This window comes from Ranitomeya imitator, chromosome 4 (genome assembly GCF_032444005.1).
Source record: "Ranitomeya imitator isolate aRanImi1 chromosome 4, aRanImi1.pri, whole genome shotgun sequence".
NCBI lineage: Eukaryota > Metazoa > Chordata > Amphibia > Anura > Dendrobatidae > Ranitomeya > Ranitomeya imitator.
Window position 1 is genome coordinate 357,324,977 of NC_091285.1, and position 24,291 is coordinate 357,349,267.

Genomic DNA, 24,291 nt, shown 5'->3' on the forward strand with positions numbered 1-24,291 from the left:
AGGCTTCTTCAAGTGAGGGGGAAGGCAGTCAGCGGGAGCAGCGAGGTCGGGGCCAAGGTGTGGCATCAGGCCGGCGAGTGAGTATTTTTTTTAACAATTTTTGTTTTTTTTTGAGTAGCATCCTGCTGTGCGGAACATTACATTTGAGTAGCATCCTGCTTTCACTAGGGATGTTTAGTAAGCTTACATTATAACTTTTCAGGGTAGCAAGTATTGGGGGAAGGTAACAAAGTTGAAACTTTCAGAACAAAAACATTCCAAAATACAGGTGTAGAAACCATCAATATACATATATCAAATGGCAAAGGATAGGGCCAAGGTACATATCATGACAGGTGCTGGTGGTTGTTAATATTTGCATATTTGTAACCTTTTTGTTTTGTAATTTTTCTAGGTTTCACAACGGGACCAAGGAGATGCAGTAATTGACGTGGAGCTCCTGATCTCCAGCATCCAGGAGCGTGGCCCGTTGTGGGACAGCCGTGACTCCCGGCACATGGACCAGGTGGTGTTGAGGCGTTTGTGGGTAGAGGTGGCAAAGTCGTTGTGGGATGGCTTTGAAATTGCTCCAGCCAAGGACAAAGCCAACTTTGGTGAGTATTGCTGATACGCCGTGCTGATACGCTGCTATGACCCATCTTTCCAGGATAAACACAACCGTGTGTGATGCGATCAACGCCTAAAGTTTGCGTCGCACACGGTTGTTTTATGTTTTTAAAATGCTAAATATGTAACCTTTTTTTTTTCTTTGCATTCACAGTTAAAAGGTTGAGGATCAGATGGCGATCCATGAAGGACCGTTTCAATAAGGGGATCCGGGCAGAGGAGGAGCGATCGAAGAGTGGTGCTGCTGCGGCCAAGTCTGTGCCATACAAATACAGCAAGGCTTTACAGTTCTTAAGACCGGTCCTTGGCCGCCGACAGTAAGTATTTTGTCCACAAACCATATTGCACAGCCACATTACAGTGCCCAGCCACATAGCCTACTGCACAGCCACATAGTACATTGCCCAGCCACGTACATTGTGCATCCACATAGTATATTGCCAGGGCACTATATCGCAGCCACATAGTACACGTTCTAGCCACGTATTCACATAGTATATTTCCCAGGCACATAGTGTATTGGCCATCCATGTAGTCAGCGTAACATATTGGCCATCCACGTAAATTTATCCCTAGTGAAATGGTATATAAGCCATTAGTAATTTTTTTGGTTAAGCGTGAGTCCTTGTAGTCCATGACAGGTTAAGTTCTGAGTCAGGGTAGTTCTGATCGCAGGAATAATGATGAAGTCTCGATCACATGATCCTAACGTCATGGCCGTTCCTGCGATCAGATCAGCAAAGTCACTGTGTATTTTTTTTTTTTTTTAATTTTTATCTTGACGTTAAATTATAATACTATTTTTGCGGCATAGGCAGCGTCAAGAATGAGTTTTAGATTCAAAAATTTTTTTTACCTACAGTGGTATGCGGTCAAAAGGCTTTGGCAGCGGGAATGAACATTTATTTTCTGCCGTAGGTATGTCCATGATTGTTATCGTCAGCCATAACGGTCAGCTGGCGATAACAATCAGCAATTTATTATAGGCCACACAGACTGAGAGACAGAGGATTTGTATTGTTGTGTAATGTAATGTTATTTTTATTCCAGGAGTTGGCGTATGGGATAGGTTATTAATTGAAGACTAATTTTTCCATTATCTTTTCACAGGACACACAGCAGCACCCTCGAGAGAGCTCGCCCCGCAGGAGCGGACCTTCATGAATCGCCATCTGACCCATCACAGTCCTCCCACAGCGACAGCAGGCTTGCACCGCCATCTGGAGAACCGGCAGCCGGTACATCAGGTGTTCCCCTGCCCGAGGCCTCTGGCGCACCTTCGTTTGGGAATTCCCGACAGCGCCAGCGGGCCTCGGACAGGCCAGCCATGCCCGAATTTTTGCATTTGAGCACGGTTTTCCAGAACTGTTTCAAGGCGTTGAGCGATAAAATGGACACTCGTCTGTCCAATATCGACCGGCGCCTTGAAACTATGGAATCCGAGCTCTCGAGTCCGGCCAAACATTTCTTTAGTACCATTGCTAAGGGCATGGTGGAACACCTTACGGCGGAACTCCAGATTTCGGTGATGCAGGCCTGCAACACTACCTACGTGAGGGCTCTCCAGCAGGCTCGGGTCATGCAGTCAGCGACAATGCCTGTAGTGCCGTCACTGGCAAGCATAACTCCGACTCCTGCTGGAGAGCCACTCCAGCCACCCCACCGTGGTCCACGTGCCGAGCGACGCCACCACAGGCACCATAGCATAGTGCCGCCGACTCCTGCTCCTGCCAGGCCCTCATCCTCCCGTAGGCGTCATTCTGGGGGAGCTGCCGCGGGAGAGAAAAAACGAAAAAAAAGAAAGAGGACACACACTCAGGCACACACTGAGGCTCTGGCTGCTCCAGTACAGACACCAAGTGCGCGTCGGGGCTCTAGCCGCAGCAGGAGCAGCCAGGGCCAACCAAGAAAAGCGCAAAGGCTTGTGTTGCCTCCTCCCTCCCCTACAGAGGTGGCGGTTTCTTCCCCAGTATACCCTGCGGAGGGTTTGGACCTGCCATCGAGCCTCCTGGACTATAGGACATCATCCTCCTCTTCATCATCATCCTCCTGTTCATCATCATCCTCCCCTTCCTCTCCCCATTCCAAACAAGACACATACCATTCCCCCATGGTGGCAGAGGTTGAAACCCCCTAAGTTTATTTCCCCCTTTTTTTTTTCTGTTTCCCCCCAATAAAAAAGTTTGGTTTAAAAAAACAATATTTGTTCTTATTTTCCAGAATATTTCTCGGCAAGTCACGCCGTGTGCTGTCTACACATATTTTGTGCTTCAAACACCTCATATATGCAATGTCAGACACTATTTTTACAATTGTTATTTTGCCTTTTTTTGGGTGTCTCTCATTGCTGTATGAGGTGTTCACAAACACTAAAGTGTATGAGGTGTTCACACTTAACAATGCAGCAGCGAAACAGACAATGATGCAGATCACTGCAGCGTCGCTGTTTGGTCACTGGAGAGCTGTCACACAGACCGCTCTCCAGCGACCAACGATGCAGAGGTCCCCGGGTTACCAGGGTAAACATCAGGTTGCTAAGCGCAGGGCCACGCTTCCGATATTTACCCTGGTTACCATTGTAAAACATCGCTGTTATCGTTGCTTTTGCTGTCAAACACAAAGATACACGGCGATCAGACAAACAAATAAATATGTCATGGTATGGTATAAAAAAGTTATTTGAATTGGTATAAAATTAGAAAAATTTTTTATTAAACAACAACATTTTAAAAACAACGGGTTCCAGTTTTTTATCTAAGGCACATTAAATTTGTGAACTATAGTTAGATGCCAAATTTGACATAACCAAACCAACCTAAACGGAACATTTATTGCACATTTACTGGAGAATTAGTTTATTTTCATATAATATTTTTAGCACAGTCACAGTAGAGGTATTTATTGGTGTAGTTAAAATCAGAATACAGTCCAACAGTAACATTACTACACCATTTGATCTTGCCATGACACACGGCCAACATCTGACACAAAATAGGTCGCAAAACGATCCCGCATCTGCGCAATTTCCACACTTGTCCTCAGAGGATGATCATGGTAATCGGGCAATGGGTTGGCTATGGGTTCATCGAGTTCCACATTCAGTCTCTCTTTGGCCATAATGAAATTGTGGAGAACCACACAAGCCTTCACCACCTCATCCACTGTTTCAATTTTAAGATTAATGGCGGATCCTAATATCCGCCATTTGGAGACAAGGATGCCAAAGGCGCATTCCACAGTCCTTCTGGCCCTGGACAGTCTGTAATTGAAAACCCTTTTTGTATGGTCCAAGCCCCGACTGGAGTAGGGTTTCAATAGGTTGGCAGACATTTGGAATGCCTCATCCCCAACCACAACAAATGGCATCGCAGGGCCTTCGGTGTGGGGAAGAGGTTGTGGCTGTGGGAAATTAACCCCTTCCCGACCCATGACGCCACGTAGGCGTCATGAAAGTCGGTGCCAATCCGACCCATGACGCCTATGTGGCGTCATGGAAAGATCGCGTCCCTGCAGATCGGTGTGAAAGGGTTAACTCCCATTTCACCCGATCTGCAGGGACAGGGGGAGTGGTAGTTTAGCCCAGGGGGGGTGGCTTCACCCCCTCGTGGCTACGATCGCTCTGATTGGCTGTTGAAAGTGAAACTGCCAATCAGAGCGATTTGTAATATTTCACCTATTATAACTGGTGAAATATTACAATCCAGCCATGGCCGATGCTGAACTATCATCGGCCATGGCTGGAAATACTAATGTGCCCCCACCCCACCCCACCGATCTCCCCCCCAGCCCCCCGATCTGGCCGGTACACTGCTCCGGCTCCCCTCCGTCCAGTGCTCCGCTCCCCCCCGTGCTCTTGTCCGCTCCCCCCGTGCTCCAATCACCCCCCCGTGCTCCAATCACCCCCCCTGCACTCCGATCCACCCCCCCCGGTGCTCCGTTTCACCCCCCGTGCTCCATTCCAGCCCCCCCGTGCTCCGTTCCACGCCCCCCGTGCTCCGTTCCACCCCTCCCGCGCTCCGATTCCCCCCCCCGTGCTCCGATCCCCCCCCCCCGTGGTCCCCCATCACCCCATCATACTTACCGATCCAGCCGGGGTCCCGTCCGTCTTCTCCCTGGGCGCCGCCATCATCCAAAATGGCGGGCGCATGCGGAGTGCGCCCGCCGAATCTGCCGGCCGGCAGATTCGTTCCAAAGTGCATTTTGATCACTGAGAGATTATATCTCAGTGATCAAAAAAAAAAAAAAATAATAAATGACCCCCCCCCTTTGTCACCCCCACAGGTAGGGACAATAAAAAAATAAAGAAATTTTTTTTTTCCACTAATGTTAGAATAGGGTTAGGGGTAGGGGTAGGGTTAGGGGTAGGGGTAGGGTTAGGGTTAGGGCTAGGGTTAGGGTTAGGGGTAGGGTTAGGGCTAGGGTTAGGGTTTCGGTATGTGCACACGTATTCTGGTCCTCTGCGGATTTTTCCGCTGCGGATTTGATAAATCCGCAGTGCTAAACCGCTGCGGATTTATGGCGGATTTACCGCGTTTTTTTCTGCGCATTTCACTGCGGTTTTACAACTGCGATTTTCTATTGGAGCAGTTGTAAAACCGCTGCGGAATCCGCACAAAGAAGTGACATGCTGCGGAATGTAAACCGCTGCGTTTCCGTGCAGTTTTTCCGCAGCATGTGTACAGCGATTTTTGTTTCCCGTAGGTTTACATTGAACTGTAAACTCATGGGAAACTGCTGCGGATCCGCAGCGTTTTCCGCAGCGTGTGCACATACCTTTAGAATTAGGCCATGTGCACACTGTGCGGATTTGGCTGCGGATTGGCCGCTGCGGATCCGCAGCAGTGTTCCATCAGGTTTACAGTACCATGTAAACATATGAAAAACCAAATCCGCTGTGCCCATGGTGCGGAAAATACCGCACGGAAACGCTGCGTTGTATTTTCCGCAGCATGTCAATTCTTTGTGCGGATTCCGCAGCGTTTTACACCTGTTCCTCAATAGGAATCCGCAGGTGAAATCCGCACAAAAAACACTGGAAATCCGCGAAAAATCCGCAGGTAAAACGCAGTGCCTTTTACCCGCGGATTTTTCAAAAATGGTGCGGAAATATCTCACACGAATCCGCAACGTGGGCACATAGCCTTAGGGTTAGGGTTGGAATTAGGGTTGTGGTTAGGGTTGTGATTAGGGTTATGGCTACAGTTGGGATTAGGGTTAGGGGTGTGGGGGGGGTTAGTGTTGGAGTTAGAATTGAGGGGTTACCACTGTTTAGGCACATCAGGGGTCTCCAAACGCAACATGGCGCCACCATTGATTCCAGCCAATCTCGTATTCAAAAAGTCAAATGGTGCTCCCTCACTTCCGAGCCCTGACGTGTGCCCAAACAGTGGTTTACCCCCACATATGGGGTACCAGCATACTCAGGACAAACTGCGCAACAATTACTGGGGTCCAATTTCTCCTGTTACCCTTGTGAATCTAAAAAAATGCTTGCTAAAACATAATTTTTGAGGAAAGAAAAATGATTTTTTATTTTCACGGCTCTGCGTTGTAAACGTCTGTGAAGCACTTGGGGGTTCAAAGTGCTCACCACATATCTAGATAAGTTCCTTGGGGGGTCTAGTTTCTAAAATGGGGTCACTTGTGGGGGTTTCTACTGTTTAGGCACACCAGGGGCTCTGCAAACGCAACGTGACACCCGCAGACCATTCCATCAAAGTCTGCATTTCAAAAGTCACTACTTCCCTTCTGAGCCCCGACGTGTGCCCAAACAGTGGTTTACCCCCACTCATGGGGTATCAACGTACTCAGGAGAAACTGGACAACAACTTTTGGGGTCCAATTTCTCCTGTAACCCTTGGGAAAATAAAAAATTCTGGGCTAAATATTTTTGAGGAAAGAAAACGTATTTATTATTTTCACGGCTCTGCATTATAAACTTCTATGAAGCACTTGGGGGTTCAAAGTGCTCACCACACATCTAGGTAAGTTCCTTTCGGGGTCTAGTTTCCAAAATGGGGTCACTTGTGGGGGGTTTCTACTGTTTAGGCACATCAGGGGCTCTGCAAACGCAACGTGACGCCCGCAGAGCATTCCATCAAAGTCTGCATTTCAAAACGTCACTACTTCAATTCCAAGCCCCGGCATGTGCCCAAACAGTAGTTTACCCCCACATATGGGGTATCACCGTACTCAGGAGAAACTGGACAACAAATATTGGGGTCAAATTTCTCCTGTTACCCTTGGGAAAATTAAAAAATTCTGGGCTAAATAATTATTTTTGAGGAAAGAAAACGTATTTATTATTTTCACGGCTCTGCATTATAAACTTCTATGAAGCGCTTGGGGGTTCAAAGTGCTCACCACACATCTAGATAAGTTCCTTTCGGGGTCTAGTTTCCAAAATAGGGTCACTTGTGGGGGGTTTCTACTGTTAAGCCACATCAGGGGCTCTGCAAACGCAACGTGACGCCCACAGAGCATTCCATCAAAGTCTGCATTTCAAAACGTCACTACTTCACTTCCGAGCCTCGGCATGTGCCCAAACAGTGGTTTACCCCCACATATGGGGTATCAGCGTACTCAGGAGAAACTGGACAACAACTTTTGGGGTCAAATTTCTCTTGTTACCCTTGGGAAAATAAAAAATTGCAGGCTAAAAGATCATTTTTGAGAAAATAATTTTTTATTTTTATTTTCATGGCTCTGCGTTATAAACTTCTGTGAAGCACTTGGGGGTTCAAAGTCCTCACCACACATCTAGATTAGTTCCTTTGGGGGTCTAGTTTCTAAAATGGTGTCATTTGTGGGGGATCTCCAATGTTTAGGCACACAGGGGCTCTCCAAACGCGACATGGTGTCCGCTAATGATTGGAGCTAATTTTCCATTTAAAAAGCCAAATGGCGTGCCATCCCTTCCGAGCCCTGCCGTGCGCCCAAACAGTGGTTTACCCCCACATATGGGGTATCAGCGTACTCAGGACAAACTGGACAACAATATTTGGGGTCCAATTTCTCCTATTATCCTTGGCAAAATAGGAAATTCCAGGCTAAAAAATCATTTTTGAGGAAAGAAAAATTATTTTTTATTTTCATGGCTCTGCGTTATAAACTTCTGTGAAGCACCTGGGGGTTTAAAGTGCTCAATATGCATCTAGATAAGTTCCTTGGGGGGTCTAGTTTCCAAAATGGGGTCACTTGTGGGGGAGCTCCAATGTTTAGGCACACAGGGGCTCTCCAAACGCGACATGGTGTCCGCTAACAATTGGAGCTAATTTTCCATTCAAAAAGTCAAATGGCGCGCCTTCCCTTCTGAACCCTGCCGAGTGCCCAAACAGTGGTTTACCCCCACATATGAGGTATCGACGTACACGGGAGAAATTGCCCAACAAATTTTATGATCCATTTTATCCTACTGCCCATGTGAAAATGAAAAAATTGAGGCGAAAATAATTTTTTTGTGAAAAAAAAGTACTTTTTCATTTTTACAGATCAATTTGTGAAGCACCTGAGGGTTTAAAGTGCTCACTAGGCATCTAAATAAGTTCCTTGGGGGGTCTAGTTTCCAAAATGGGGTCACTTGTGGGGGAGCGCCAATGTTTAGGCACACAGGAGCTATCCAAACGCGACATGGTGTCCGCTAACGATGGAAATAATTTTTCATTCAAAAAGTCAAATGGCGCTCTTTCCCTTCCGAGCCTTACCATGTGCCCAAACAGTGGTTTACCCCCACATGTGAGGTATTGGTGTACTCAGGAGAAATTGCCCAACACATTTTAGGATCCATTTTATCCTGTTGCCCATGTGAAAATGAAAAAATTGAGGCTAAAAGAATTTTTTTGTGAAAAAAAAGTACTTTTTCATTTTTACGGATCAATTTGTGAAGCACCTGGGGGATCAAAGTGCTCACTATGCATCTAGATAAGTTCCTTGGGGCGTCTAGTTTCCAAAATAGGGTCACTTGTGGGGGAGCTCCAATTTTTAGGCACACGGGGGCTCTCCAAACGTGACATGGTGTCCGCTAAAGAGTGGAGCCAATTTTTGATTCAAAAAGTCAAATGGCGCTCCTTCCCTTCCAAGCCCTGCCGTGCGCCCAAACAGTGGTTTACCCCCACATATGAGGTATCAGCATACTCAGGACAAATTGGACAACAACTTTCGTGGTTCAGTTTCTCCTTTTACCATTGGGAAAATAAAAAAATTGTTGCTAAAAGATAATTTTTGTGACTAAAAAGTTAAATGTTCATTTTTTCCTTCCATGTTGCTTCTGCTGCTGTGAAGCACCTGAAGGGTTAATAAACTTCTTGAATGTGGTTTTGAGCACCTTGAGGGGTGTAGTTTTTAGAATGGTGTCACTTTTGGGTATTTTCAGCCATATAGACCCCTCAAACTGACTTCAAATGTGAGGTGGTCCCTAAAAAAAATGGTTTTGTAAATTTCGTTGTAAAAATGACAAATCGCTGGTCAAATTTTAACCCTTATAACTTCCTAGCAAAAAAAAATTTTGTTTCCAAAATTGTGCTGATGTAAAGTAAACATGTGGGAAATGTTATTTATTAACTATTTTGTGTCACATATCTCTCTGGTTTAACAGAATAAAAATTCAAAATGTGAAAATTGCGAAATTTTCAAAATTTTCGCCAAATTTCCGTTTTTATCACAAATAAACGCAGAATTTATTGACCTAAATTTACCACTAACATGAAGCCCAATATGTCACGAAAAAACAATCTCAGAACCGCTAGGATCCGTTGAAGCGTTCCTGAGTTATTACCTCATAAAGGGACACTGGTCAGAATTGCAAAAAACGGCAAGGTCTTTAAGGTCAAAATAGGCTGGGTCATGAAGGGGTTAAAATTGTTGCCATATAATTTTTGGCCCATATCCGACTCTTTAAATGTGCATGAGTCATTTGCACGCCCAAACGCACCAATGTCCACTGCGAGAAAACGGCAGTCCGCACCGGCAATTGCCATGAGCACAGTTGAAAAGTATTTTTTGTAATTGTAGAAAAGGGATCCACTTTTCGCAGGCTTGGTAATCCGAATGTGCTTTCCATCCACTGCGCCAATACAGTTTGGAAAAGAACACACTTGCTCAAATTTCTGTGCATTGGCCTCCCAGATTTCGCTTGTAGGGACGGGTAAAAATTCCTCCCGGAGATTATCCCACAATGCGCGGCATGTCTCAGCAATAATTCCGGAAAGAGTGGAGACTCCAATCCGGAATTGAAAATGAAGTGATCTCAACGTCTCTCCGGTAGCCAGGAAACTGCCAAGAAGATAAAGAAATTTACATTAAAGTACATTGTAATTTATAAAAGTACATTGACCATTACAAACCAAAACAAAAATTAAAAAAATAAATAAAAAGGAAATACATATCACAGTCATTCAAACAGCAACGTACCGTAGAGTCACCAGCAGCCGTTCCTCTGCGGAAATAGCTCTCCGGAGCTGCGTGTCCTGCCTGCTAATGGATCCTTCCACCCGACGCAGAAGATAGCAGAAGCTGTCCTGTGACATCCTGGTATATTCGAAATATTTTTCCAGGTTGTCATTCAGTTCGCCAAACAAGCAATGGTATGCTCCACGGCTCTCCCGGACTTCCACGATAGGGTGTATCCAAAAGCGGCGACGACTCCATCTCCGTTTTTCCCTTTCCCTTTGATTAAAACAGGCAACAGCATAGGCATGAGCCAAGGCAAATTCCATCTCCATATCCATGTAGATACTGTCCATGGGACGCTCCATCATGAATACCAGCAAAATGGGAGGAATTCATCTCTGCCATGGTATATACACATTTTACATAACACCAACCCTCTTCTAGCCATTGGTGGTCATTATCTATTGTGTAGACACTTTTTTTTTTGGTAGGGGGATGAAGAATGACTCACTGCACAAAAAACGCATGCGTCGAAAAACGCTGCGTTTTTTGGTAAAAACGCAACTGCGTTTCAAAAAAACGCAGCGTTGTGCATGCGTTGAACGCATGCGGCGCAAAACGCAGCGTTGTGCATGCGTTTTGCTGCGTTTTTGTTTGCGTTGTGCGTTGCGGCGACGACGCTGCGGCGCACAACGCAAATGTGAACGTAGACTTATGCATCTATGTGCTTAATGTCCATCTTAAACAACCAATACAGTGTGATTGTTCATATGAAAAATTAATCATAGTGCTGGTTGTCAGAAGGTAGCCAGTTTTATGTTAAGTCCTGGATTACATTGCGACTTTTTATAGCACTACTGATTTATTTTACTTGTTTATGTATAAGCTGCAGTCAAAAACAAGACATTGAGTTGCATGCAACTAGGTAGACCCCTTGATAGTTTAAATCAACTAGTAGCGCTACAAAAAGTTGCAGTGTAGCCTAGACCTTAAAGGGGTTGTCAGGTCTAAATTGTTAAGTCTGCAGTCACTCTGTGTGACTACAAACTCATGAATCCCCCTAGTGTGTGGCAAGGTTTTTCCGGTTTTTGAGCAAGTAAAGGTGGTGATATAAGCGTTAAGGATACTCCAAGGCAAAACACATCCAGTGTGTGCGATACACTTGTATTGAGTGAGGCCATGCCCTGTCTAGTGGCGCGGCCATCCAGTAGACATGGACGTCTATACAAGTGTATGGAGCAAGGCTGCGCCCACTAGATGGGCTCTGGCTGGGAGTATGCATATTGCATACATTACCGCCATTCCTGGCTCAGAAACCAGCGAATTTTCGCAGCGCACAGGGAGACTACAGACTTTTCATTTTAGACCAGATAACCCCTTTAATGTAACCACCTTAAGATTTTCAACTGTTTCACTGGAACAAATAGGATAATTTTGGCATTAGCAAAATTCTGCCTCTGAATCTCGAAGGGAGCATGAATAGAACAGTAGCAGCTCGTATTGCTGTGTGTTTAGCAAGTGTTTCTAACTAAAAAGTACAAAATATGGTTAACATATTGCAGTTGCACCATGGATGATATGCACTTACAATGTGATTAGGACTGCACAGATCAGCATGTCTGATGTAAAGTTTATTAATTAAAAAGGACCTTTCACCTAATTTTTCATGTTCAATTGGACACTGGTTTTCCCTGGTGGCATGTACTTCTTCTCCCTTCATGATGCTGACCAATCATACGCAAGCAGCAACACAGCGAAAAAAAAGAACACCCACCCACCATAGTTTAGAGTAGGATTGTCAGTGTGTAAAATGTAATGAAATAGCCCTGATCTCCTGGCCTAACCTCCTGCCTGAGTCAGTGTGGGGAGAGGGGCAGTGCGGCCACGTTTAGCTGTGTTATATTACAAACCCTTCTATCTTACAAACTTTATTGCTATTTATCTGTCTTGCAACAAGTGCTGGGCCTAGCTCCCTTCTCCTATAGCCGCCTTCTTTTGGAGTAGTTCACACCAAGTTTTTCTAGTAATGTGGCAAACTCCTCTGATGTTATCACCTCAGGCTTTTCAATGTCGCCTGGCAGACGTTAGGTGCTTGGATACTAAGCATTGTCCATAGTTGCCTCTAAGGGGTTGTTCACTACCAGGACAACTTCTTCTTAAACTACATGTTCAACCCTGATAAAACAATAAAGCCTATACTCACCTCCCATGCCGACACTGTTTTCGCGGTGTCAGCACTCGCTCTCCCCAGGGCTGTGATGCTGTGTTGTGACACTGGCGCCCAATCAGAGCTGGCGCCACTGTCTTCACCTTTTGAGAAACTGAACACAAAAAGGAAGTCAGTAATTGGCTGCAGCCCAGACTTCCTATTCATGTTCAGTTTATCCAAAAGCGGAGACATTGACGCCAGCGCTGATTGGGCATACGGGATCATGTGTCATTCCACCGCATCTCAGCCCTGAGACTGCTAGTGGCACACCGCTGGAAAGGAGCCGTCACGGAAGGCAAGTATAGGCTTTATTTTTTTATCAGGGTAGAACATGTAGTTTAAGAGGAGGTGGTCCTTGTAATGGACAACCCTTTCAAGTTGGTCATTATAAATAGTTCTCTTCTATTGGCTGAGCTCCAGTCATATGTTTATCATCTCCTTAGCTTCTCCTAACTTTCATCCTACAACCAGCATTATTTACGAGTACAGTCTTTGCTAAATGTTGACCACAACAACCTCTAAGTTACCAACTACTAAGTCAGAAAGGTTCTCAGTACTGTTCGCGACTGGTCCCTGAAATCAAGGTAACATACAGTGGGGCAAAAAAGTATTTAGTCAGTCAGCAATAGTGCAAGTTCCACCACTTAAAAAGATGAGAGGCGTCTGTAATTTACATCATAGGTAGACCTCAACTATGGGAGACAAACTGAGAAAAAAAAATCCAGAAAATCACATTGTCTGTTTTTCTTAACATTTTATTTGCATATTATGGTGGAAAATAAGTATTTGGTCAGAAACAAAATTTCATCTCAATACTTTGTAATATATCCTTTGTTGGCAATGACAGAGGTCAAACGTTTTCTGTAAGTCTTCACAAGGTTGCCACACACTGTTGTTGGTATGTTGGCCCATTCCTCCATGCAGATCTCCTCTAGAGCAGTGATGTTTTTGGCTTTTCGCTTGGCAACACGGACTTTCAACTCCCTCCAAAGGTTTTCTATAGGGTTGAGATCTGGAGACTGGCTAGGCCACTCCAGGACCTTGAAATGCTTCTTACAAAGCCACTCCTTCGTTGCCCTGGCGGTGTGCTTTGGATCATTGTCATGTTGAAAGACCCAGCCACGTTTCATCTTCAATGCCCTTGCTGATGGAAGGAGGTTTGCACTCAAAATCTCACGATACATGGCCCCATTCATTCTTTCATGTACCCGGATCAGTCGTCCTGGCCCCTTTGCAGAGAAACAGCCCCAAAGCATGATGTTTCCACCACCATGCTTTACAGTAGGTATGGTGTTTGATGGATGCAACTCAGTATTCTTTTTCCTCCAAACACGACAAGTTGTGTTTCTACCAAACAGTTCCAGTTTGGTTTCATCAGACCATAGGACATTCTCACAAAACTCCTCTGGATCATCCAAATGCTCTCTAGCAAACTTCAGACGGGCCCGGACATGTACTGGCTTAAGCAGTGGGACACATCTGGCACTGCAGGATCTGAGTCCATGGTGGCGTAGTGTGTTACTTATGGTAGGCCTTGTTACATTGGTCCCAGCTCTCTGCAGTTCATTCACTAGGTCCCCCCGCGTGGTTCTGGGATTTTTGCTCACCGTTCTTGTGATCATTCTGACCCCACGGGGTGGGATTTTGGTGGAGCCCCAGATCGAGGGAGATTATCAGTGGTCTTGTATGTCTTCCATTTTCTAATTATTGCTCCCACTGTTGATTTCTTCACTCCAAGCTGGTTGGCTATTGCAGATTCAGTCTTCCCAGCCTGGTACAGGGCTACAATTTTGTTTCTGGTGTCCTTTGACAGCTCTTTGGTCTTCACCATAGTGGAGTTTGGAGTCAGACTGTTTGAGGGTGTGCACAGGTGTCTTTTCATACTGATAACTAGTTTAAACAGGTGCCATTACTACAGGTAATGAGTGGAGGAAAGAGGAGACTCTTAAAGAAGAAGTTACAGGTCTGTGAGAGCCAGAAATCTTGATTGTTTGTTTCTGACCAAATACTTATTTTCCACCATAATATGCAAAAAAAATGATAAAAAAACAGACAATGTGATTTTCTGGATTTTTTTTTCTCAGTTTGTCTCCCATAGTTGAGGTCTACCTATGATGTAAATTACAGACGCCTCTCATCTTTTTAAGTGGTGGAACTTGCACTATTGCTGACTGACTAAATACTTTTTTGCCCCACTGTATCTTCTGAAGCATGTCTGTAGTATGCATTTATGTATGCTCTCCTTCTCTCCTAGCATGGTCAGTACTGTCCCTGCCCCACACTGCCTGTCCAATGATGTGTCAGTATTCGCCTTTATATCTGTTGTGCTCAACTTATAATCAAATTATAAGTGACATCAAAGCAGGGTGTTATTACATCTCACACAGGAGTAGTCCAGAACAAGAAGGTTACTCCTGTGTAAAATTTAATGACATCCAATGTCACCACAGAGGGATTATCTCCACAATGGAGAGACCAACGTAAACAATAAAGTTTTATCCTGCTGTGCCACACCTATTATGTGCTGGACACATTGTGTTCAGTTCAAGATGACATTTTTTTTATAACCCTCAAAATTGGATACAACAGAAAACAGGCCCCTGGTCAACAATATATGGGCATTTTGCAGTTCAATAACCCATCATAATGCACAATTTCACCTGTTTTGCAGTTGGTAGTGGTCCCCCTTACCTCTTCAGCCCGTGTGCAGCTCCACAGGTTGCATCATGATATGTCCGGCCCTGATACCCATGCAGATTTGCAACTAAACCTCAGGTACTCAGTAGTGATGAGCGAATATACTCGTTACCAACGGGAGAAGAAAAAATCAAGCCGCACAGCCCGTGTTGGAACCCGGTGTGCAGTTGGCCACTAGAACTGACGTACTCAGGAGGTGCTCGCGTTAGAAAACAGTACATGAAATATATCATAGAAAGAGAAACACGCGGCAACACTCACCAAGCCTGTGGTAGGAATTCGACTTTATTGAAGCATCTTTGTAACAATCTTCACGGCACGGGGGAGTAGGGAAAGAAGAGGTGTGAGCAGGGAAGGAGCGACGGCCGTTTCACGCCAAAGCCGGCGCTTCTACGGGTTCAAGCTGAGAGGATGTGACGCCCGGGGAGGTAAGTGTGAAGCCACCACCCCCTCAGTGTCAGTACCAATCAGACTTGCAGAGTGGCAGGTGCAAAATAAAACAACAATTAGACATGTTAAAAACAATGGAACCAACATTTCAACATCGACGCGGTTAATCTCTATATGAATATTCCACAAAAGAGAGGTATAGGAGCCATTAGACGTATTTTGTAGACAAGAGATAGAAGTCAGGGTTACATAGATTTCGTGTGTGGGGGTCTCCATTTTATCCTCACCCACAACATCTTCACCTTTCTCGATACCTGGTACAAACAGACCACGGGGACTGCCTTGGGGACCCCGGTTGCATGTACTTTCGCGAATCTATACATGGCGGTTTTTGAGGAGGACTATATATACTCAGACTGTAATGTTTTTTTTGAAAAATATCAGGCTTTTTTTGAGATACGTCGATGACGTGTTTCTAATATGGGACGGTACCGAAAATGAATTCACCCAATTTGTAGAGTTTTTAAATACTAATAACGATATGGGTATGTCCTTTACCTATGTTTTTGGGGGACAAAAATTAGATTTTTTGGACGTTGCGATTGACATTCAGGAGGGGAAATTATGCACGTCGATTTTCCGTAAACCCACGGCCGTTAACTTGCTTCTGCATTTCAAAAGTTGTCATCCCCCACATGTTAAGAGATCTCTACCTTACAGCCAACTTTTGAGATCCAGAAGAGTGAATACTACTCACAAAAGGTTTGAAACTCAGTCCCTAGATATTTGCAATAGGTTCCGAAATAGAGGTTATCCTGAAGAAGTCTTATCAAATGCAATAGAGCGGGTCAATTTTCAGACTCAGTCAGAGCACTCTAGTGCAGTTCCTCAACAACGCTTCACCTTTTGCTTCCAATACGGCCCGATGGACAGGGAGATTAGATCGATAATTAGAAAGCATTGGCACGTGCTAGAAAGAGATAGAGACCTAGAGAAAAAAGCAGCAGGAGGACCCCTTATCGCCAATAGACGAGGCAAAAGACTAAGAGACATGTTAGTCCAAACAGATTAACCAAGGTAAAGACTACTTGGTTGGAACAGGCAACTCCGAAAGGTAACCATTGCTGTGGACAATGTCAATTTTGCCAGTTTCATATTCAGGAGCCTGTCATGAATATTGGACCTTGTGCACACTTCGTGAAGCAGTTCATCACGTGCAAAACTGAGTACCGTATGTGGTGTACGTGATCTTTTGTCCCTGTAGGAGGTTCTATATTGGGAAAACAATAAGGAAATTATATGTACGGTTTAGAGAACACTATCAATCCATCCGCTCAGGAAAAGGGGTGCCCAGACTTATTCAACATGTTAGGGAATGCCATAATGGTAACCCGGACATATTAACCTTTGCAGGCATTGAAAAGGTTGTGTTACCCAGACAGGGAGGAGACCTACACAAATTATTATTACAACGAGAGGCTAGATGGATCCTGAGAACACGGGCAACTGGACCCGCTGGTCTAAATGAAAAAATTGACATGTCCGTGTTTTGGGGTTAATTTGGCCAACAAACGGTCTTTCCTGGTAATTAGCATGCGTTTTTTGTATTTGATACATTTTTTGGATTATATACAGTGACGGACTCATTATTCTCTTTGTTTCTCTAACAGTTACCCATCCATGTGAGATATAATAAGGAAAGGAGTTTTTTTTTTTCTTCATTAGATCGATTTTTTTTCATTAGATCGACTTTTTTCATTAGATCGATTTTAGATCTTGAAACTTTTCATAATTGATCTTATAAATCTGTGACTCTATTTTCTAGTGTATTTAGTATTTGTGATACCAAGTTGAAATGTTGATTCCATTGTTTTTAACATGTCTAATTGTTGTTTTATTTTGCACCTGTCACTCTGCAAGTCTGATTGGTACTGACACTGAGGGGTGGTGGCTTCACACTTACCTCCCCGGGCGTCACATCCTCTCAGCTTGAACCCGTAGAAGCGCCGGCTTTGGCGTGAAACAGCCGTCGCTCCTTCCCTGCTCACACCTCTTCTTTCCCTACTCCCCCGTGCCATGAAGATTGTTACAAAGATGCTTCAATAAAGTCGAATTCCTACCACAGGCTCGGTGAGTGTTGCCGCGTGTTTCTCTTTCTAGAATATACTCGTTACTCGAGATTTCTCGAGCACGCTCAGGGGTCCTCCGAGCATTTTTTAGTGCTCGGAGATTTAGTTTTTCTTGCCGCAGCTGAATGATTTACATCTTTTAACCAGCATAAGTACATGTGGGGATTCCCTAGCAACCAGGTAACCCCCACATATGCTTATGCTGGCGAACAGATGTAAATCATTCAGCTGCGGCATGAAAAACTAAATCTCTGAGCACTAAAAAATACTCGGAGGACCCCTGAGCATGCTCGAGAAATCTCGAGTAACGAGTATATTCGCTCATCACTAGTACTCAGCCTCGGGAAAATTTTTGGCAAGCACTGCAGCTAGCGGATTACTAATAGTGTGTAATATACACAATGTTAGAATTCGGCTTCACTTGTCGGTTTGAAAATTCATTATGTGGCAGTAAGTATGTTATTTGGAGACATGTGCTGCTGACTAGATTTTTATCTGCTTCTCTCAATCCTGAAATTTTATCCAAGGATGGACCACCCTTAACCGCCCAACTGCTTTTTTTGTCACACCTTGAGAATAAATCATTATGTGTAAGAAAAAAGGGAAGCTCTTTGGAAAGTGCTTGTTTTTATTAAAGTCAGCAAACAACTATTTGATTTTGTAGAACTGTCAAGAAATAGATTAACGCAAAGCATTCATTGATCAGCAAAAATTATGAAATGGTTACTGTGAGCTAATGCTGCTTTGGGTCAGGAATGGTAAATCTTTAATACACACATTGTCGTTATTGGAAGGTTAATTTAAGCAGAATGCTTTTCGACTCCTTGTTTAATACCTAGAACGAGATGAAGGAACCAGTTGAACTGCACAGTCCAGCCTTTATCTCTGCAAACCTCAATTTGGTCAAGAAAATGTTTTTTAGCATTGTCTTCATTTTTTCCAACAGTCAGTGACTCTCGAATATACTCAATGTCTTCTTTACTTGTTAACTGAGGCATGCCTGTCATAAGCATCATGGAGAACAGGATGATCATAAGGTTTGTATGATGGCGCAGAGCTAAATAGGCTCTTACACATACATCCTGGGAATAAAAAGGTATACATTCAGTTAGCACAACAATTCAAACATTGCATTATGTTATACTTAAAGTTTTCTCCTAGACATGTGAATACGCCAAAATCATCATGAAATTAAAAAAACTGGAGGAGATTTATCTAACCAAATACATCAAAATGTAGGCGCAATTTGGCTTGAAAAACCAGGGTATATGCCCTAAATGACATAAAATGTAAAACAATTACCTATTGTTTTATATTACAAGTATTTAAAAATAATAATAATAATAATAATAATAATAATAATAATAAAAAGAATATATATATTAACATTTATGCGCCTGCGGGGGTGGGGGAGTGTTGTATGTGGTGGTACCTCTGTTTTCCACTTTCCATCCATTCCTTCCTTTTTATTCTCTTTTTCTTTTCACGTTTTATACTCTTTTTCTTTCTTCCTTTAAGGTTATGTGTTTGTTTTGTTAGCAATTGTTGGAATGGTTTGTTACTACTAGAAATGTTGCATCATTTCACTGTGGGTGATTCTTGTCGCACTGATACCAGTTTTTAGGTGACTTTATATATTTACCTTATATACTGTACGTTTGGCTACTAGACCATTGATAATGATCTGTATTGGTTTGTCATAATATGCACACACTTTATTCAACATTTATTGCTATATTTCCTTGTGTACTGATAAAGAAAATAAAATTTGTAATCTTGCAATTTTTGCAGTAGGCACTATGGCTTTTTTAGTCTCTTAGGCCCTAATTCAGCATGACTGGCATGAAGAACACTGGTCTTGATGAGGGAACTTGCAACATGAAAGGAGCCTGATTGATTAAGAGGAATAGGGTGTGTCTGAAAAGTGGTATGCACCTTTGTGTGAACATCAGGTCCATTACCCCTCCACAGAGAGAGAGAAATTTAGTCTAAGAAGAGGTTTCACAGGTACCCATTCAGATGAAGACATTTATTCTCAGCGAGGAAAGGAAAGTATAGGACCTGGTATACGAGAGATGCCCTAATGTGGCTACCAGGTACACATGAATTGGCCAATTTATGCGCTAAACGCTCTGATTTTTTCATATTTCTAGTGCAGTAATGCAGTTCAACTTTCATGCTTCATGTTTGCATGTTTTAGCGCTACAGTGTGCTGCCTCATTTATTTGACTTTGCACGAGTTGGTGACTCTAGGTTCAGCACCTGTTCACAGTCGATCTATGTTTGGATGTGACGGTCAGTTTTTTGAAATATATTCTCTAGCCTTCTGACCGAGCACTCAGCCTCTTAGTCACAGGTGTTTTAATTGCAGCAGGTCCATTACCCCTCCACAGAGAGAAATTTAGTCTAAGAAGAAGTTTCACAGGTACCCATTCAGATAAAGACGTTTATTCTCAGCGAGGAAAGGAAAGTTTAGGACCTGGTATACGAGAGATGCCCTAATGTGGCTACCAGGTACACATGAATTGGCCAATTTATGCGCTAAACGCTCTCATTTTTTCATATTTCTAGTGCAGTAATGCAGTTCAACTTTCACGTTTGCATGTTTTAGCGCTACAGTGTGCTGCCTTATTTATTTGAGTTTGTGTGAAGATCGCCACGAATCCTACTCCAATTTGGTACTGGAGTACAGCTATGTTCAGACTTTGCGTTTTTGATGCTTTTTTCTCTGCAGGCAAAATCTGCTCTCTTGGCAGTAAAGAAGCACCATCAAAAAAGCAGGTTTTGCTATTTTTTTTTGGTACGTTTTTACTGTGTTTTTGTCAGGGTACATTTGTCTCTTGTGCATGCTGATAACGTTTATTTCATAAAAAAATAATCTGATTCAACTTTATCAGGTTTTGACAGCAAAAGCAAAATCTGATACCTGCGTTTTCTGCAGTGTTTTTTTGCACTACCCATTGGGTGAAAAATGCTGCAAAACACTGAAAAAATGCTGAAAGAAATTACATACTGCAAAAAAATTTCTTTGATAAAACTGTCAGAAAAAGATTTATGAAATCTCACAGATTTTGCTGGTACTGTGAAATGCAGATGAAAATTTCCATGAAAAAAACGCATAAGAAAACGCTGCAAAAATGAAACATGTGAACATAGCCTAAGATTTCTGGCGTAAGGTACACCACAGCCTACTGCAACACCCTCCTCTGCGGCCTCTCCCCTAACTCCCTTGCACCACTCCAGTCTGTCCTCAACTCTGCTGCTCAGCTAATCCACCTCTCTCCTCGCTACTCCCCTGCTTCACCCTTCTGCAAATCCCTCCACTGGCTCCCAATTCCCCAACGAATCCAGTTCAAACTACTAACACTGATCTACAAAGCCATCCACAACCTGTCCCCTCCCTATATCTCTGAACTAATCTCCAACCTCCTACTCTCCTCCACACTTATTCGTTCCTCACACAACCGCCTCCAAGATTTCTCCTGAATATCTCCCATCCTCTGGAATTCCACGCCTCAACACGTTCGATTATCCACCATCCTCGGATCCTTCAGACTGAACCTGAAAACCCATCTCTTCAGGAAAACCTACAGCCTGCAATAACCATTCTGCCGCCTCACCAACCACCCGAGCTGCCGCCTCACCAACCAACCGAGCTGCCATCTCACCACCACCAGTGCTGCAGCACACCGACCTCCTGTCTCTTCCCCATTATCCCGAAGAATGTAAGTCCACAAGGACAGGGTCCTCTCCCCTCTGTACCAGTCTGTCACTGTAAATTTGTTTACTGTTGACGATATCTATAACCCTGTATGTAACCCCTTTTCACATGTACAGCACCATGGAATCAATGGTGCTATATAAATAAATAATGATAACTGGATGAGAACACTGTTACACAACAACTCTATGCTCGGGGTCATATTTTACCCATTACCTAATAGATGGAGATTTGGGGTTAACACAACGTAATAGGCATCACTGCAGTGGCGGTAGTAAAATATAATTAATATGATGTGTAAATTGATGGCTCTGCACTGCATATAATTAGTCAAACACTTTCCCACTCTAAAATGCATTGGGAAATGTCCGGAAAAAACGCATCAAAACCGCAGCAAAAACGCAGCAAAAACACGCAAAAAAAATGCATGCAGATTTCTTGCAGAAAATTTCAGGTTTTTCTCAGGAATTTTCTGCAAGAAATCCTGAAAGTGTGCACATAGCCTAAGTGTTGCCTGTGTTGATTTTAACATCTGTATACTGAATATACTCTGTATTAATTACTGGTCAAATGTTGTGACTAGCACAGGTACGCTGTATACCTCGCACTTTATAGCAGCACTCTGGTGATTTAATGTTTTTAATGTAACATTTAATACAGTTTTTCATGGCTGTAATGTCCCGGGTTTATTTGCACTTAGGGTTGTTGTGATTATAGTATATTGAGTGTTGACCTCTCTAACCCTGGGACGCCTTTTAGGAAATCTCGTACTTAATTTCATCCCTTTGCATCATGGACTTAGCCCTCTCTTGTACCTCCTCATACCTCAACTAGTGTCTCCCATTCTCACACTGTACATTAAGGCTACGTTCACAGGTTCAGTATTTGGTCAGTATTTTACCTCAGTATGTGTAAGCCAAAACCAGGAGTGGAACAATCAGCGGAAAAGTATAATAGAAACACATCACCAATTCTGTATTTTTTTAGCCAACTACTGGTTTTTGCTTACAAATTCTGAGGTAAAAAAGTCACCAAATACTGAACGCGGCCTAAATGTCTGCCATTCTAGCACCAACTCCTCATCTTACCACCTATATGTTGGTGTCCTTTCACACTACTTTTATGCTGATGACATTCAAATGCACCTCTCTGGGCCTGATTTTACCACTTGTTTTCCAGAACTGCAAAGAATTTATTAAGTATTCCCTCCTTTTTCGCCACTTACTTTCTAAAACTTAACTTGGCTTAATGGAATTAATAATCTCCTTCAACCCTCTCGCCCTATCATTCATATACCACATTTTCTCAAGTCTATCAAGTTCTTTCAATTTCTAAAACCACTCCTTCCTTAACCTTGAGTTATTATTATTATTATTTACTATTATAGCTCCATTTATTCCATGGCGCTTTACATGTGAGGAGGGGTATACATAATAAAAACAAGTACAATAATCTTGAACAATACAAGTCACAACTGGTACAGGAGGAGAGAAGACCCTGCCCGCGAGGGCTCACAATCTACAAAGTTAGCAAAAATGCTAGTGCCATTCTCTCTCAGTTAGATCACTCATCGGTGTACTCTTTGCTTGAAACCTTCCAATCCACCATTAAAGGATTCTCCAAGATCGTAAAAAAAATTCAACTGGCAGCCCGTCCTAGTTATGTGGCAATACAGGCTGCAGTCTAAAGAAACACTGCTCCCGAGACATATTTCAATCGTCAGCAGACCAGGGTACACATACCAGTGTTGGTGGAGAAGTGTGTGACAGGAGAAGAAATAGATCTTCTCCTCAGCTGACTGAGCATGGAGGACTGTTGCTGGAAATGTAAATATTCTTCCTGCTGACTTAGCGAAAGTCTTTTTTTTTCTTTTTCTGTCACACAGTTCTTAGTTCCTGATATCGTGCAGTTTCAGTGGGGTTAACAGAAGCTATTGGAGAAGTAACTGCAGGACCATCCTCCTGTGATGACCCATTTAACCCTGCTGTTCTGTTGGTCAAAAATGACCGACTTTGAACTTCAATATTCTTTAAAATATTCAAGATGCGGCTCTGAAACCCGTGGCCGACCGACCCATCCTCATTTAAGTCAATCAACCACAAGTTTCAGAACCGCATCTTGAACACCCCAAAAAATACCAAAGTTCAAAATAGGTCTCCCCAGACCGAACAGAACAGCAGGGTTAAGAGTCCCCTCATACAAACCATCACAAGAAATAAAGTAAAAAAACACATATAGGGAATAGCAGGATAGGGAGAAATAGTAGGGAATTTTATAATAAAATAAATTACATCTGTGATTGGGGCTTAAATGTAGCTATTTATAAAAACCATTACAGGTATTGGACAACCGCTTTAACTTAACTTTCCTCTACAGAAATACTTTGTTACATCATGTTGCCTGAGAGTCTAGCTCCAGCCAACAGCACTTAAATACAAGCCACTCCGCTCCATCATCTAGTTTGTGATTGTAAAATTAGGGAAACCACATGCTTTCTAAAAGCATTTCTAAAATACCGTGTCTGAATAAAAGGTTAGATGAATAAGTGCACATATCAATCAGTATAAAACTGGACAAAACTGTATTTGTACTAGAAGATATAAATGCCTTATTATTTCATAACTGCGTATACATTTGGCTTGTGTCACAATGTACTGAATTCAATGTGTGTTCATACTGAAGATATGACATACAATATAAATATACCTGGAATTTAAGAAAGTATTCACTTGTTTTCTTTCCTGAGGTTCCCATCACATGTAAAAAATCTGGTGTTAGAACAAATGGTACCCTTTCCTTGTTAATGCCCAGAAAGCTTTTATAGTTCCCAAGGATGTGTCCAAAATCAATGTGGAATAAATTACCTAAGATCAAAAAAGATGGAAGAAGTAAGAACATGTATCTTGTATTTCTATCTTCTTATATCCTTAAGCCCCCATAGACATTGGACTAGCATTGGGACAGCCCGCCGTGATAGCTGTCGGCCGACCGATTGGCGGAAACAGTTCAGCCAACAGCCATCTAATGTGAATGGGGGATTTTCTTTGCCTTTACCCAACTATAACTTTGCTCTATTTGACATTATACATTCAGGATAATGTGAGTCTAGTTATACAGCGTTCGGGAGTCTGTATACAGCTGGAAAGAAGGAC

At 43.2% G+C, this 24,291-nt stretch overlaps 1 protein-coding gene across 8 annotated transcripts in view; it reads right to left on the reverse strand.

Annotated features, from left to right (window-relative positions):
- Positions 1 to 18,026: 18,026 nt before the first annotated feature.
- Positions 18,027 to 24,291, reverse strand: part of PIK3CG (phosphatidylinositol-4,5-bisphosphate 3-kinase catalytic subunit gamma) — a 217,765-nt gene continuing 211,500 nt past the window's right edge. For all 8 annotated transcript variants that reach the window (XM_069765075.1, XM_069765071.1, XM_069765069.1 and 5 more), the window contains 2 exons: positions 23,846 to 24,003; positions 18,027 to 18,500 (listed from right to left, as the gene is read on the reverse strand). In XM_069765075.1, coding sequence (XP_069621176.1) covers positions 18,219 to 18,500; positions 23,846 to 24,003 — 440 coding nt within the window. In that variant the 3' untranslated portion in view covers positions 18,027 to 18,218. The remainder of the gene's footprint in view (positions 18,501 to 23,845; positions 24,004 to 24,291) is intronic.